General features: G+C 43.2%; 1 protein-coding gene across 1 annotated transcript in view; it reads left to right on the top strand.

The window, feature by feature from the left end:
- coro1ca (coronin, actin binding protein, 1Ca) overlaps nt 1-17,303 on the top strand; it is a 52,409-nt gene that overhangs the window by 32,566 nt on the left and 2,540 nt on the right. Inside the window, exons 3-10 of the mRNA XM_079515872.1 lie at nt 8,651-8,773; nt 10,296-10,425; nt 10,769-10,950; nt 11,812-11,931; nt 12,418-12,522; nt 12,630-12,775; nt 15,453-15,510; nt 15,655-15,897. Coding sequence (XP_079371998.1) covers nt 8,651-8,773; nt 10,296-10,425; nt 10,769-10,950; nt 11,812-11,931; nt 12,418-12,522; nt 12,630-12,775; nt 15,453-15,510; nt 15,655-15,897 — 1,107 coding nt within the window. The remainder of the gene's footprint in view (nt 1-8,650; nt 8,774-10,295; nt 10,426-10,768; nt 10,951-11,811; nt 11,932-12,417; nt 12,523-12,629; nt 12,776-15,452; nt 15,511-15,654; nt 15,898-17,303) is intronic.

The following is a 17,303-nucleotide window of genomic DNA, read 5'->3' as shown; positions in this document are numbered from 1 at the left end:
GTGTTTACTGTATCTCTGTCGTGTCTAGTTGGACATAGAAAGCATCTCTTGCAGGGGCAGAGGTTAATGTTGTGTGTGTGTGTGTGTGAGTCTTGCGCGTGTGAGATTGGTGTTGCAGTCCAGCATGACTCAACTCGGCTATGAGCATTGTTGCTGCCTCCTGTCAGAACACATAGGGATTTGTGGAGAGGGTGTCAGGTGTCTGGCTAAACACATGTCATGCCCTTCTCTTATGCTTTCAATCTCCCCCTTTTTTTTCCTTAGATTCGCACTAATTTATTCCCTTTATTTCCATATGAAGGAAGCTGTGGGATTGTGAATGCAGCAACTAGCAAGCATGCAGTGAGACATTCCTGCACCCCCCCCCCCCCCCCCCCCCTCTCTGTCTGGCCATAGATGGATGATAGATAGATATTATTTGATGCAGGCAAACATGACATGGTTCTGTTCTTATTTCTTGAGTATTTTCAAGTGTTAGTTACTGTGTAATATATTTAGGGCAGTATTATCTGTGGCTTCCGCTTTGGGCTTTTCTTTTTTAGATGGTCTAAAAGTATGGCCATAACACCAAATGGTGTGTATTGCGTACTGTAAAAGGCATGTTCCATGCTAGCACCTCTGACACCGCCTTCATACAAACTGGTCAATGGAATTGGAGTGTGTGTGTGTTTTATTTGGATCCATTCCCTCAATCCTCCATTCACCTTTACTCAACCTTTGGTGTAAGTAAATCCCTGGGCATGTGCATAAACACACTCTTTCTATTTCCCTCTCTCAAACATACACGGTTGGCTACTTACTAAGTCTCTCATTATACACAGAGAAGATGCACACATAAAATTAATTTACCTTGTTTAACCAACTTAAGACCTATTTACTTAGTCATACTACAAGCAAAAATACAAGCGCACAAAGTGATGAGATGCGACCCACTATAGTGAATTTGTAGATTAGCTACTTTGCTATTTTCAAAAATGTGAACGTTTTGGGACATTTTTAAAGATGTTTTGCTTATAATTAATGACATGCCCAAGATAGGGATTGCAGGGTTAAAGTGCTTAATACAAAGGGTCTTTCCCCATACTCTGCTCAATCTGTATTCCAGGACCTCTATATACTGCCTCGCTGCCTCTGCCTTCACCACTGCTGCCGCTGAGTCCTGCTGACTGCAGATTTTACCATATATGGTCATTCACTGCTCCCTGCCTGACAGCCTTCCAAGACCATTTCCTCCCTGCCTTGCCATTGGCTGCTACTAGCAGTGCCGGTACACATGTGATAATACTGGGATAGGCTGAAAGAGGAAGCGCGGCCAGGATGAGAGAAGTGTTTCTAGTGTCATGTGTTGCCTGTGTGTCACAGTCATTCACTGACTTTCAATGCCACATTATATATTCTCATTGATTTAAGTCTGTTTTCTTCTGTGAGATCTGGTAATTTGTAGGGTTAGGGTGGTCTGTGTAGTTATTTGGTGGTTTAGTGAGTTGTATATAATTTCCTTGAGCATTTTAACAGCGTATTCAGATAACCTTGTCACCCAGCAGACAGATATGCCATTGACATGTTGCACCAATATTCCCCGGCTTCAGAATATCTATTCAAATCAGTGTTTTTGTGTCCATTGCTATCATAGAATGAAACTATTTTTTTTTAAATCAAGTGTCCTTTCTTAGGGAGCAATTGTATTTTCATTCACCATTGTCCTGTGCAAATGTATAAACCAGTGGTCATCAGTAGTGTCTGTCCAAGAAAAAACACCAGCTGTCAGTCAATATTGAATACTTTCTGCTGGTTCCCAGCTGCAAAACCAGTGATGTTAGAAAAGAGAGAGACAAAGGTAGCGTATAATTAGCTGCTGCTGACTGCTAATCATCACCCTCCATGGCCCCTGACGAGTCATAACAGTGGCCTTATAGTTCTAGACACTAACTTTGTCACATTTCAAGTATGTCGTTCGACTTGTAAATACTTAATTACCATTAAGTCTGCCCCTACTGTGCTGAACTGTATTGTACTGTACTGTAGTCAGTGTGCTGTGTAGGCCGGTCCCCTATCATTCAGAAGCTGTAAATCAAATATACATTTGTAGTTGTGTGTCTGACTGGGCAACTGTTACTGTTTCAGCTGTGTGTCTCAAGGCAACAGAGGCAAAGGAAAAGTGGAAATTTCCATAGAGCAATGAAGTGTGTTCAGCCACACTTGTGTGTGTGTGTGTGTGTGTGTGTGTGTGTGTGTGTGTGTGTGTGTGTGTGTGTGTGTGTGTGTGTGTGTGTGTGTGTGTGTGTGTGTGTGTGTGTGTGTGTGTGTGTGTGTGTGTGTGTGTGTGTGTGTGTGTGTGTGTGTGTGTGTGTGTGTGTGTGTGTGTGTGTCACATGTTGAGTTGTGAGAAAGTGTCCCGGCCTATCGTGTGAGTGAAGATTTAGTTCTCTATTGCTTCAAGGGAATTGCCCTTCTTCCTTATCAATTCCTTTTTTGTATCAGACAGATTTGCTTTTAGCCTATCTCCTGCAATGATATGCATAGTATTTGTGTACAGCCTCATGAGTTGCATAGCAACAAGTGAGTATAGCTGGCTGCAGACATTCCTCACTAGGATGTGAATGTCTGTAGTATAGTCTGTAGTGTAGTTATGGACATGTTTCCCCCCCCCCCCCCCCCCCCCCCAACAACACCGGAGATATCAGTTTTCTCTGCTCTCACCTCCCTCGTCTGGTCAGAATGATGCTCACTCCTACATCTAACCACACTCCCTCTGGGCTGGTTGCCTTGGTGATGATCAGTGCTCTGCCTTTCCTTGCTTGGCTGGTTTATTCTGTTAGCAGCCTTTTTTCCAGTGTTGTGAAAGTGTCCTGTGATGTCACCCACCACCCTGCCAAGTAACCCCTTCGTTCACTTCTAAGGCCCTGATGAATGTTAATTACTGCAAGACTCTTTATCCATGTCCGAAAAACAGTAGGCTACATGGTTAATGTTTAAAGATTTATTTTATGTTTTTTTATTAATTTTTTCAGCCTTATTAAAGAAAGTAGGGATAGGAAAGTGAGGGCAGACAGAGAGGTAGACTCCAAAGTCAGAATTGAAACGGGACATTGCAGTATTACGGCCAGCAAACTAATCAGTTGGTCACTGTCTGAAGTATGTTTAATGTTGTGTATATCAACATTGGAATGGGTTTACCTGGGGGCTCGTTCCTCTCCTGCATCACATCTTCTAGTGGGATTGGTAGGACACGCAGGTAAAGGGTAGAACATTCTTTAAGGCGCGAATCAGGGTGTGAATATGCCCCTTAGGCTTCCTGGGACAGAAAACGAGTGTGGGACAGGTTGCCACAGGCCAACTTGTCTACACGGCTCTCAATGTTGATCTCATTGTAGTAAACTAGCTCAGCATTATGAACAACATCTCATATGGCCTCTGTTACAACCAGTGTTTCGTGGCTGTATAAAACCATGCATTTCTAATATGAGCTTTGTTTAATTGGCATGGTGACACCTGCTCAACATCAGAGGTGTTTTCACAGTTTGATGGTTTATTGGCTTGTGCTAACCATTACGCTTACCTCACTCCATACGAACCACATTCCTGCCTTATGTAGATTATCACACTATTGAATAATGTTTGTCCAGGCCCAGGGCAAGATCCACTTGCTCAGTCCTAGGCATTCCTAATTGTGTATATCAGACACAAACATGATTAACACCTCAAAGGGTGCTACATTTGACACCCCAGCAGCCCCCATGCTCTCATTAGTCATAGCCATACCAGAGCTGCCTGGGGCCGAGGTGTGGAATGTGAGGAACGCCTGGCTCTCTGGTGAACTGGCAGGCAGCTGCCTCAAAATGCGGCAAGAGGCCTGGCGTGCTCTCTGGTCTGGGCCGGTCAGGATGTCAGATTGCAGCGCTTCACTTTAACATTGCTGGCCTGCATGGTTCTCTCGGCCACAAAACCACCATGTACTACAGTAGGCGGTTAACTTAAAAGCTTGTGATGTGCTTACCCAACATCTAAACACCACCAGATCATGTTGTTGAAACATACAAAATGCATATGGTGAGTTTTTGGCATCGTTTTTGGCATGATGACCATGAGCAATGGAAGTCGGTACATAAATTCATGAAATGAAATGATTACTATATTTACCCAGGGTATCTGGGCTAAGCTCAAGAACTTGTTTCCAGCCAGGCCCTGCTCATAGAACATTTCATCATAGTGGTTCAATGCCTATGTTCAAGGGGCCAGGGCACTTCAGCGGTGGTAATTTTAACGTGTCGGACCGCTGATTCGAACTGGCGACCTACCGGTATCAAGACCGCTCCGCAATCCGTTCGGCCACCGCTGCCACTATATACTGTCCAAAGTTATTCAGTGTGTCACTGTCTGCTCTTGACTGGATTTTCCAAGTGAAATGTTCTAACTTCTAAGATGTTAAGATATGATGTCCTGACTGAGGTCAGAAAACTGATCAAGCACTATTGAGCTTATTTTGTTATTTTATGTATTCTTATCCATCTTCATTTGGCTCTTGACACTACTCGTACCTATCTTGTGTTTCACTCTTTAGTATTATTGCTGCTATGACACCTGAATTTCCGCCACAGGGATAAATATACATATTTATCTTATCTTGTCTTAAAGGTGTCAGGCTGTCAGCCCTGATCTCCAAAGGCTGTGTCAGTCTGCCTTCTGTGAGGATAACATTCATCAGAGGAAAATACCAGACAGACAGGAAGTTGTGTGTGTGTGTGTGTGTGCGTGCGTGCGTGCGTGAGTGCGTGTGTGTCACCAAAAATCTATCAGCCACACAGTTGTACATCTATGAAAAGAAAAAAAAGTGCAGGCATATAGTTAGTATAATACATTCTGAAATCTAGAGCTTAGGTTGTGATGCGTTTCTACCTTGCACACATTAGCAATCAACACAGACTATGACACACCCTGGTCATAGCCTGCTGTTTTACTCCCATGTCATACTTGTTCATGATGGTTATAAAGCTCTGTAGTGCAACTTAACATGTAATCACCCAGTCTGATTAAACACCAAGAGGATTTGAGAAAGTGACATAATAAGATCAACAAAATAATCCTTTGGTCCTGTCATAACACAAACTGTAGCCCTGATTAGAATGTTGCTCAAATGGTTTTGATTGAATCAGCTTATCTACACTTACTCAGTTTTCTATCTGAGCTTTTTCTGCCTTTCCTGCCTCGACTATAACTGATGATCTGTAAAGTCAGCAATTCAGCATTCTCCCTGTTTTACTTCCTTTTTAAACAGCCTAAACAGAGGGGGGTAAAGGGGTGTGTCCTCTGGTATTCGTGCACTGTCAGGTCGGCACTCGGAAGTGGGCTGGCGGAGAGGAGATAGAGCTCTCTAGTTGGCTGCTAAGAACCCTTTATAAAATGCAGTGCATTTATTTTGTCTGAATACAGCGCATGTCTATGGTATATTGTATATTGGCTGCATGTGTGCTCATAAGGCAGACAAAGTGTGAGACGTGTGCGTGCACTCACGTGGCTCATCTCAAACAAACACCAGCAGTCAGCTGTCATATTTTTTTTAAATGAAACTAAGCCGTATCTTTAACTTATAAATATCATATCAGCTCTCTGGTGCAGAATCCAAAACCTTTTTTCAACGGACTTTGATCTCCAGGCTTGAAGTTATAGTATGTGTCACAGGCTAGCCCAACTCTGCTTCAGTCAGGTGATTGCACAAGGGACAGGCCCTCTATATTACAGATATATTATTGACGTGTGGCTCATAGGCCTCCAATGAAATACTGCAGCAGGTGAAATGTTCCATTCAGTCTAAATTGACTCTGGCAACCACAGTACTGCAGGAGTGTGTTGTGCTGTGGCAGAAGACTGGAGGCGACCTCTGCTAGGCTTTGTTGTCTGCTGTAGCCCAGGCAAGGAAGTGATGCCGAAAACTGGAAATCCTGAACAACGCACTGACTCATATCCTGGACAGGCCGTCTGATATTCAGGCCCAGATCACTGTTTACAGGGTAATTTATACTATAAGTGTTTGTTTAGCTCTCTTAGATGTTTGAAGAGATCTCCTTATTCTTACATTGGCAAATTTAGATCCTTGTCTACTGGTACTGACACCTACTTGTTGAGAAGAAGCCCTGTCTGAAGCTCCTAAGCCCAATATCTCCCCTGGCCAAGACGGCATTCCATCTTGGATGAGGATCACTCCTCCGGGAGACCTGGGTTACAGTTGAAGACGGATTCTAGCTTATACTTTTAGATTCTCAGTATCCCTTTTAAACATCTAGTTCGCCTTTTCTAATCTTTGAGTTATGGTCATTTCAAAGTTCATACTCTATGGTGGTGGTGGTGGGGGGGGGGGGGGGGGGGGTGTAGCTTGATTCAGTTTTATCGAACAACATTGGTGATTGTTTTCTGCTTATTTGTTCTCAAAAGTACATGGGAAAATCTGCACTTCCAGAGCATGAGTGAATGCATAGTGCTACATCTGGCACATTGACATTATTGTCCATGTGCCGAGTCTAATGGTAGAATGACTGTGGGCAGTGAGATTTATTTTAATTTCTTTATTAGGTAACCATTATACTTTAAATGGTGCTGCAGCAGTAGCATGGATCACTGTAGCTGACATCATCTATCGGGCCCTCGTATGGCCTTGTTATGGAATCAACCGCAAAGAACGGGGCGTGTCTCATAATACTCATCCATCCATATTCAATTCATCGCTGCTTTTCTCTCTCTCTCTCTCTCTCAATCATGAAATCTTATTTCACGATATATTGTCATACAAATAATTGTGATTAGAGATTTTTGTGCATTGGAAATTGCAACATTTCTGAATACAAATTACATTTCTGTTTGCATTTTAGGCTTTGTGGAAGAAAAACAATACATTGCAAAGGGCAGATATGACAATTAACTTAACCAGTAAGACGCCTGAGGGCGAGAAGCGACCTCGCCCTAAAGGGGCAACATGGAATGAATTCTGTACTGGCCATATAAGGAGCATGTCTTGAGTGTACAGGGTTTGATGATGTCAGATCAACATAATGGAATGATGTAAGGGTGTAGCGGCCGCGGACATTCACTTGAGTGTACAGGGTTTGATGAGGGCCCAGGTAGGACCGGGCCTTAATTTCCGGGCCTCTTGAGAACTCTAGTTTTCGCCAGCTGCCGGGCTGTGGTGTGTGCACCACAGGGGGTGCACACACCACAGTTTGGGAATCCCTGGATTAGACAATTTGATGATTATACGAATTATACGATTATGCAAAATAATTGCGATTATCTCAAATAATTGTGATTAGACGATTATGTGATAATTGTGACAGGCCTAATTGGTCTCAACAGTGTGTTGAGAAAGCAGCTGATATTCCCAGCTTTTAAAGTTGAAGGTCTGTAAGGACTAGAACAGAGCAAGTCATCTAAATGAGTGGAAAAGGACTTGTCTTGACACAGTTGGGTGTGCATGTCCTTGTGTGACGGTCCTTCAGGGCGAAGTGTATTTCTGGTTGTCTGGTCCAATAGTTGTACAAGTGCATTATATAAAAGGCTCAGTAGTGGTTCATTTAGACTTACAGTGATCATTTAAGAAAGGAACGGTTGCGGAAAACTAAGCATCTGCATCTGGGTGTAACTTTCCATAGATCCCATTCTCTTAATTGTCATCCCATACTATTTTTAATTTTATCCCCCAAACGGCCTTTCCTTTTAATGTTGACATTGTATTGCAAATCTTGTCAAGTTTCTTTTTTTTTTTTTAGTTTTATGTACAGTATAGCATAAACACTTTTGTGTGTTTATCTCTGCATGTCTGCATGCCTGCTCAGTATAGCACCAATGCACCCCAAGCTTCTATATTGGCTGAAAGAAATGGTGACAAAACTAGTCCAATAGTACTGACAAATGTCGGGTAGTAATCTTTGGGTTCACACACACAAACAAACGCCCCTCTCTCAGGGACCTTCTGTTTCACAGACTGCCTCTGTGCAGTCCATTTCCCAGATTGCACATAATGCGTGAATGGACCATGTAATAAGACTAATAACGTGTAGTTAGGCTTCGTTTACAGAGCTTCATGGGTGTGTTCCGTGTTTGGGGAATAGGGCTTTTACCTTAGGGCTTGATGGTTTCCTTTTTTGAAGAGAAGCTGTTTTGGCAGTTTTGTTTTATTTTAGACAGCAAAGTGAGACAAGAAACTGATGTCAGAGAGGGATAAAGACATATCAGATGCTACGTGTTCCAGGCAGCCAGTATTGAACCATCAACAGCTACCACCAGTGCACCCCAGAAAAGTGTCATCTTGTCCAGGTCACTGCTAACAGTGCTATGGGATATTTATATACTTTGATATGAAAATGTAAATTCCGGTAATATATACCAGTAATAGAATACCTACCTATAGATAGAATTTTTTGTCAAATGATTGTATGGTGCCATCAAGGCAAATATGTATACATATTAGGGCACATTTTAGCACGGTCAAATCATCAACCACTGGACTGTGTTTTTGTGAGTTATATATAGTTTGCCATTGGGATTATACTGGTAATTGTCATGTTTCACAACTTCTTCACAATTTCCGCATGGGCTGTTGTCTAAGCAGAACCAGCAGGAGACTAATCTCGTACTTGTTTGTTTATCTTCCCCTTTACAGACAGGCCGCATTGACAAGTCCTACCCCACAGTGTGTGGTCACACAGGCCCTGTGTTAGACATCGACTGGTGTCCCCACAATGACCAGGTCATTGCCAGTGGCTCAGAGGACTGCACAGTCATGGTAAGTTTGATGTCATCCTGCACACCTTAAGTGAGACAAGTCGTTCTTGTGTAACACACACACACACACGCGCGGACATGTACACGCACACACAAATACTTCAGCTAGTAACTGACTTGAGACTACATGTTTTGGTTGCGAAAGACCAGATTTTCATAGCCCCAGGATGGGTACAAACCTCACCCTCTGGATCAGATTAGGCACAAATATGTGTCACAGGAATCAGAGCTGGGCGGTGATTTAGCTGCTTTATTGGGCTGATGTCACCGATTTGTTTGAATCCAGTGCTGTACATACTTAACTGTGTCCTTATTTGGCCCGTAAAGGGGAGCTTGGCGGGTGACAGATGCATAGATTGGGCTGCTATAACCTGCTACACTACTTGAAAGAGTCAACTTCCCTGTTTAACCTGCTCAGAGCTATAAAACTACCCAGAATTGTGAATGCATGCAGTGTTTCCACAGGCCTGTATGTTTGCAGAAGTTGACCCATTGCTTGATTTATTTTCAGCATTTAGTTTTACCTTTTGGGGATGGACAATCTGAATAGGCTCTGTCTAGTGTGTGTGTGTGTGTGTGTGTCTGTGTGTCTGTGTGTGGTATAATTAATAGTCATTACAACTAGTGTGTTTGAGTTGTATAATTAATAGTCATTCAAACTAAATCAGGTCTTTATTATGCCGACATCAAATCCTATGGATTGACTTCTAAGTCTCTGCTGCCCCCTTCTGGATCTGTGAGAGAATTGTCATCTAATAATAATATAGTTCCCCCACTCCTTTAGAGTATTTTTGGTACATTCTTTCAGTACATTAGCACATATGTGAAAATGTGTCCTCTACATTTACCCATCTACTGTCTACAGCTCCCAGGGAGCAGTTGGGGGTTAAGTGTCTTGCTCAGGAACACTGACTCATAGAGCGGGGCTGGGGGGTGAACCAGGGACCTTCTGTTTCCCACACAGTCTCTCTACCTATTCAGCCCTCGCCGAATGACTAGACAGAAGCTGTGTGTTATGTTAGTAATAATGTGTTATTGTGGACTTGTCTTGACTTAATGGCCTTCCTATAACCCAGTGGTTCCCAGACTTTCATGTCAAGGACCCCCAAATTGACACTTATTAGAAGAGATTCTCAACCGTTTAATTTCAAGGACCCCCAGTTTGACATGCATTAGTCTACGGACCTCCATTTAATGGCATTTATATCTCTGGGACCCCAATTTATATTGTAAAATCAGTGTTAATTTAACTATGATTGTACACATGGAACCAAATGGGCCCCTTAGGATCCATTTGGTTCCATTTGTACACTCTCAGAGTTACAGAACCATAAGGGTTCCATTTGGTTCCAACTATCATTTAGCTGGGGACCCCCTGGAACTCCCTCAAGGACCCCTAAGGGTCCCCGGAACCACTGCTATAACCCACACACCATACACAAAAACCTTACGGGCTCTACTATGTATAGCTCCTTGTCTGTCTTTGTTTACTGATAGTGTTTGTCTGTCATGTTTCTTGCTAGGTATGGCAGATCCCTGAGAACGGTCTGGTCACCAGTCTGGCTGAACCCGTTGTGGTCCTGGAGGGCCACTCCAAACGGGTTGGCATTATCTCATGGCACCCTACAGCACGCAACGTCCTCCTCAGTGCAGGTAAGTGCCTTCCTCCTTAGGAGGACCAAAATAACACGTCTGAAAGCTACTGGGGTATAAAATATTATGTAATCATTCATTTGTAAGCTTGCAAAGCTGAAAATTAAATACAATAATTCACATTGGCCTTTTTTGTTTGCCTGAAATAAAATAGCATACGGTAGTTGGATTTATTTTTTAAATTGTGCTGGTGTTGTGGTTCTGGTGTGCTGCGTGCTTATGTGATCAAATCAAGTAACCTGCTCAGCTTCAAAGTCAGCATAGATCTCTAGGCTAGAATCTGGAATCGGCTGTCAAGTACTGTAGCTTTTAATGTGCGCATGCTACTTCTCTTTTTCGCCAGGTTGTGACAATATGATCATCGTCTGGAACGTTGGCACAGGGGAGGCCATGATCAACCTGGAGGACATGCATCCAGACGTTATTTACAGTGCATGCTGGAACCGCAATGGCAGCCTCATCTGCACCTCCTGCAAGGACAAGGCCATCCGAGTAATCGATCCACGAAAGGAAAAGCTTGTAGCTGTGAGTGGTGTTTTTGATTTGTTCATGTTTGCCATTCTTCCGTGTAGGACAAAGCATTTCACTCAGGAGATTAGAAGGATTACTAATAAGAATAACATTTAAAGAATGGGGTAGGGGCATCCAGGGTAAAGTCCCTGCCCACTGGGGTTTGAACCACGGTGCTAGCCTGGAAACCAGACAAATCTGCCAGTCAGAAAAATAAAATCACACCCGTGTGAAGTGACTGGTGCGCTCTTATGGTGCGTACATCATCATACATCATCTCACTCCGGCCAATCACAATTTGCGTCCTCACCTTCGTCATCAATGTGTTTACACAAACACTAAAAATTGCCCATTCATTGTCAATGGCATTTAATGTATGTGTTAGGACAAGATTTGGGTTACACACACCAAAAGCTGGACATTTTGAGGGGCTATCGCCCCTCAAAATTAGCAGTGATATTAGTCTGGCCTTGCCAGGCTACCACGGTGCATCCAGCTTGGCTGGTCGCTTCATGAGCACAGTTGGCATTCTCTGTTGCTGCACTAGTGACTTCTACAGGTTGTTGAGCAGGGAGTGGAACTGGAAAGGATAGCGTGTTCCTCTGCATGCATTACGTCCTCCCAGTGAAACTCCTCACTGTTGGGTGAAAAAGAAACAGCTGGCTGGTATTAGGACTAGGAGTCATGTCCACGACCCAGATCAACAGTTGGAATCGGCAGTGACAGCCGACAGGGACTATACACATTGGGGGGAATTGACATACAGTAACTAAATTGGAAGGAAAAGTATAGGGTGCTGTTCTATTACATTTTAATCGGGATTTAGAATATGAATATTAACCAGTTGTATTTTGACCTGTAACCTATACTTCACAGGAGAAGGAAAAGGCACACGAGGGAGCGAGACCCATGAGGGCCATTTTCATGGCTGATGGCAACGTCTTCACCACAGGTTTCAGCCGCATGAGTGAGAGACAGCTAGCCCTCTGGAACCCGGTAGGTTGCAATTTCCATGGAGACATGGAATAACATCACAGCATTACTTATATGCTAAATGAAGTCAAGAGAATGCAGTAGAGGGTTCCTTTCTATTGTCTTTAAGTCTGGTTTGGCCCGATTTTATATTTTATACCTCCCACTGCATCACTCCCTTGGGTCCTCCGCGATACGCACACAGAGTTTGATGTCAGTCGGCCATGCAGTTCTCCTGGGGGGACACGTACACAAACAGATTTTGGTGCATTTATAGAAGGATTTGTTTAATTGAAAACCATACAAGCATACAGCAGATAACGCTTTCAAGTCACAAAATGTATTTTCACTTTTTCAGGCAACCAGAAAGAAAAAGCTTGCTTACATTAAATAATTCTGTACAGTACATGAAACAAACATTCCTGCTGGTATGTTTGTTCCAACTGTCCTAAAACCTCTAGAGTTGAAGCTCATCAACAAGACCACTCTGACCACATGCTTAATTTTCAGCTAGCCATGGATGAGGCCATTTCTGTTCATGAAATGGACACCAGCAATGGAGTCCTCCTGCCCTTCTATGACCCAGACACCAGTGTGGTTTATCTTTGTGGGAAGGTATGTTGTTGTCTCTAAACAATGTTCAAATGGAGTTTTAAGTCAAATCCTATGTAGCGCAATGCTGAAATAATACCACCCCTTTATATTTTGTTGGTGTTTGACAGGGTGACAGCAGCATCCGTTACTTTGAGATCACGGACGAGGCTCCGTTTGTCCACTACCTCAACACGTTCACCACCAAGGAGCCACAAAGGGGTATGGGCTACATGCCCAAGAGGGGACTCGATGTCAATAAGTGTGAAATAGCAAGGTAAGCTTGAAGAAACAAAGAGTTTAATACAGTGATTTTCAAACCTTTGAGCACACGGCTCCTCAAAGGTCACGTCAGGCCTGTATTCATATCCATGGAAAACAGCTCTTATCTCTACAAATCAATAAGACGTTTTAAATATATCTTTGAGGTTATAGAATTTGCCACACCTGAACTGGTCTTAATGCACTCCATTGTGTCCCTGCAAACCATTTGGGAACCACTGGTTTGTTTATTCACACCATATTGGCATGAAATAGTTGGGTAACCAGGTGTTACCAATGATCCTGAATACGGTTGTGTTCCATTCAGGTCAAAATGTTGCTATTGTCATGGATTAAAGATCGGCGACGGATTTCCATTATTTGGATCCCATGGAGGCCAAACGGTATATGTGATCAGTGTAGATGTAGATCCACAAAAGAGAAGAAAAGTCTACAGCAATCAAACAGGCTACCAAGCATATCAGGCTTAATTTACAGTATCTTGCATCGCAGGATGTCGCCGACCTACACACAAATAATGTGCTGCAATGCAACATGGTGTTTTTGTAGCGCTGTTCCGTTTGGAAAGCAACATTGTCGTGCAGAATCTATAGGCTAGTTGAGGCGAGAGACGTTAGGATCATTGTTTACATTTTAGTGATGTACTGTATCATTGTAGCTGAGTCCGAGCTAGCTGTTTTTTCATCAGGGGCTGTAACTGAATTAAATATTGGGCATGATTCTTGTGTACTACTGTCTGGCTGAGCATTCTGAAATGTACTGTGGCTCTGCCGCCTCCTGTGCTTATCATAGCACAGCAGCTTAGATACACAAGCCGCAGCAGCTTTCAGTGTCCTTTGCCACAGCATTGTACAAAATTAAGAATGGATTGGCACACATTCACAGTGAAGACATTAGAGACAACTTTCTCTTAATATTGACGATTCAATGAATGCGAATCTGAAGAGAATATTGAGCAACGGTATAGCCTAATCCTATGAAATTGGGATGTGCTTTCCAGGATCCACACACTTTGTTCTGTTTCTGTTTAGGAAACAGAGTGCGGGGCTTCTTTCATGCTGATTCACAAATCACAGATTGGGACTTAGACTGACATTGCATTCAATGAGGAATCCCTGTATTTTGCATGTGGCAGGAAAGCTCTGCATTAAATGGAACAGAGCCTTAATTAGTTAGTATATTTATATTGTGAAGAATATATATTTACCTGTGAAGAATGTAACCTACTATTTAATGTTAATAGAGCTCCGAAGTCTGACGTCACTTTCAGTAGAGGTCGTCAATCTCCAGGTTCATGTATTTGTTTATTTGCATTGAGATCCCCAAACGGCGATTTTAGGTCGCTTCATATAAGAACTGTGTTTGAAAAATAAACCGACCACCTCGGCGTTTCTGTCAGGGGAGTGGCTGTGCGTCGTTAATGATGTCCATTCATATTTGATACAGCCAGTTTCTAGAGAAAATGGAATTAATGTGACCGCAAAAGCCTTGAAACTACATATGTCGCTGAGCATATACGTCACGCCCAGCTGTCAACATATTGCGTTCCTGAGATTCCTCGTTGACGTAAGCTCAGCTGGTGGTGACTCGACTCGTACTAACCACGATACATTATATATCAATAAAATAAAAATAAAAATAAACGTAATTAACGTTCAGTTTCTGTTGTGCGACGGGCTGCGGGCAGAAGCAGCCTACCCGGAAATGTAGTCTCTGGGTTGTTTGGCTCGTTTCTAACGCTTATTTTGTTACTCTTTGGGTATATTTGTACATTTCCACCTTCAGTCGATGCTTCATATCCATATGAGTGAAAAGGCCGGGGTGATCGGTTTATTTTTCAAACACAGTTCTTATATGAGGCGATCTAAAATCCCCCTATGGAGAGTACAATGCTTATAAAAACATACAGGAACCTTTGCGCTCACTGCCCTCTACTGGTAGTAGAGGGCAGTGACGTCAGGACTTCGGTGCTCTATATGGCTGCTGTGGAAAATATCTACTGGGTATCATGATAACTCGGAGGGGCCATGTACTGTAGTCAAGCTCCTAACTCTCTTACAGATAATCAGCTGATGGCTCAGCTGAGAAACTCCACATCAGCTGACAGCTCAGCTGATTCTCGCACCAATCAAATTGAATTATTCGGGTCTCTCTTCATGACAAATAAGCCCTTTTACCTTTTACTAAAAGGGGCAGCAGTTGGTCAGGACATAGAGCAGCCGACTTTAAAATCGTTCGATTTCCAGCTTCTCCAGGCTTTATGTCGAGGTGTCCCTGAGCAAGTAACTGAACGTTTAATTGAGCCACGATTCCACGTGTGCTCATTTGAACAGCACACTGCTCTAATAGGCTGGGTCAAATGCAGAACCATATCCCCAAGTATATGTATTGCTTTAGTAAATAATGTTAATAATAAACGTTAACCTTGACGAGAGTGGTCCTGACTTCTGAATGAAATTGGAAATATGTTTTATCTGACGACCAGAATAAATGTTTTTGTAATAATCATGCCTGGGTACTTGTTCCTACCATCTCCACTAGGAGGCAGCACTTCTTCACAATGTAATAAGTACGCTCTCTTGGCATACTCTAGTTACAGTAAAAACCCCATGAAATTGTATGTTCTTTTAATGCATTACAGATTGGGTAATCAGCCTCTTGTGTGTTGACAGATTCTATAAACTGCATGAAAGGAAGTGTGAACCTATCATCATGACTGTACCTAGGAAGGTGAGATTAAATCCTAAACCACACACAAACTGCTATTAGGCCTCTTTTCACCTCTCTTTTCTTTATTGCTGGTGTCCATGTAAAAAGCCAGGCATGTACCTAAATGTGATGTTCATGGTGACTCTGTCTTGCTCTACCCTCCAGTCGGACTTGTTCCAGGACGACTTGTATCCGGACACAGCAGGTCCAGATGCAGTTCTGGAAGCAGAAGACTGGTTTGATGGGAAGAACGGAGACCCCGTACTTATCTCACTTAAAAACGGCTATGTCCCCGGCAAGAACCGCGACCTCAAGGTGGTAAAGAAGAACATTCTGGACAGCAAGCTGACCAAGAACGCGGAGAACGCAGCCCCCCCCAACAAGCCTGCCTCTCCAACTCCATCCATTGTGAGTCGGCTAACCCACTCTAATGTACTCTAATGTAGTGATTTGTTCCATGCTGTACCAGATTAGTCCAGTCCAGACACACCCACTACATATTGGATGATTGTTCAATGGCTGTTGCTTTTGAACAAGGATAGAAATTAATTCATAGCATAGGAATTAATTTCTATGCTTTTCTTCTTTTTTTTCTTTTTACCACTACACTGCCCTCGGCATGCCTTTTTCCATCACTGCATCTCATTAACACGATGGACGCCAAAACGCTTCGGAACCCGTCAGATGACAGGTTCAGATTTAACCCTGGAGGTCGCCGAACCGGTCAGATGGCGGGTAGTAAGGTTTATATCAATACCAAGCAGCCGAAGCTCAACACTAACCTTTCGTGCTGTCCAGGCTGCTAGACAGCACCATACCTTCTTCCCACATGAGGATTAATGCGCGCGCCTCCCATAAGGATCCACTCATTGTCGTTTATTTGTTGCTTGTTTTCTCCGAAAAATACTACAAAGTTCTGTTTTAGTCCAATCCGCCCGACGTTCAGATGTAAATAGTGATTTGATTTCTGATCGTATAGCGCCAGCCATATTACTGCTTGTGGTGAAAAAAAAAAAATGCTTGTGCTCATAAAACTTTTTGCTCAGCCTCTCATTGTATTGGGCTGTGTGGGCGGAAGTGGTTGGCGCCTATATACACAGATATACCCTGGCTGCCTGCGGTCATTTCAAATTAACACCAGGGGGCGCTGAAAGTGTTAATACCCAATTAATCCTGGATGCATCATGTTGCAGTTGAGTCTCTAGACCAACAGAGTTTGTTAGGCTTAAGATTACAAACTGAATTCATGAAGTGGTTTTTAGATGTTGTCTCTGACCCACAAACTGAGGGTCTGCTGGTGCTCTGCTCACCCAGCCACTGGGCGTCCTGCCCCATCTCGCCCACAACACAGCCGCCCTCCCTGGGACCCAGCCCATGCCTCCACTGCTCTCTGGAGATTTGGCCTATAATCATAGCTCACTGGCTCCTGAAATGCAGGCTACAGGCCTGGCCAGGCGGTACATGTTAACCCTCACAGCTCTGCCACATGGCACTTGAAGATCCAGCTGTAGGTAGTGATAAAAAAGAGGAGCTGCTGTAAAGCCCCATTTACACTGGCAGCCAAATCCAGCCTGAATCAGATCTGAGCCATATCCAGATTGGAATCTGATTTGTCTAAATGAGTCATGTGACCATTTAAACCAATCGGATTTCAATCTTGATGTGGCACAGATCTGATTCAGGCTAGATTTGTCTGCCAGTGTAAATAGGGCCTTATTGACTGTTTTGTGCACAGGAATAGGTTTGACATTAATCAGAATATGATTTGCCTTCAGCATTTGTTGAAAGATTGATAAACGTAAAATAAACATTAT

Source organism: Electrona antarctica (assembly GCF_951216825.1).
Source record: "Electrona antarctica genome assembly, chromosome: 12".
NCBI classification, from domain to species: domain Eukaryota; kingdom Metazoa; phylum Chordata; class Actinopteri; order Myctophiformes; family Myctophidae; genus Electrona; species Electrona antarctica.
The sequence above is the reverse complement of the archived record's forward strand: the minus strand, read 5'-3'. Positions and strand labels throughout refer to the sequence as shown.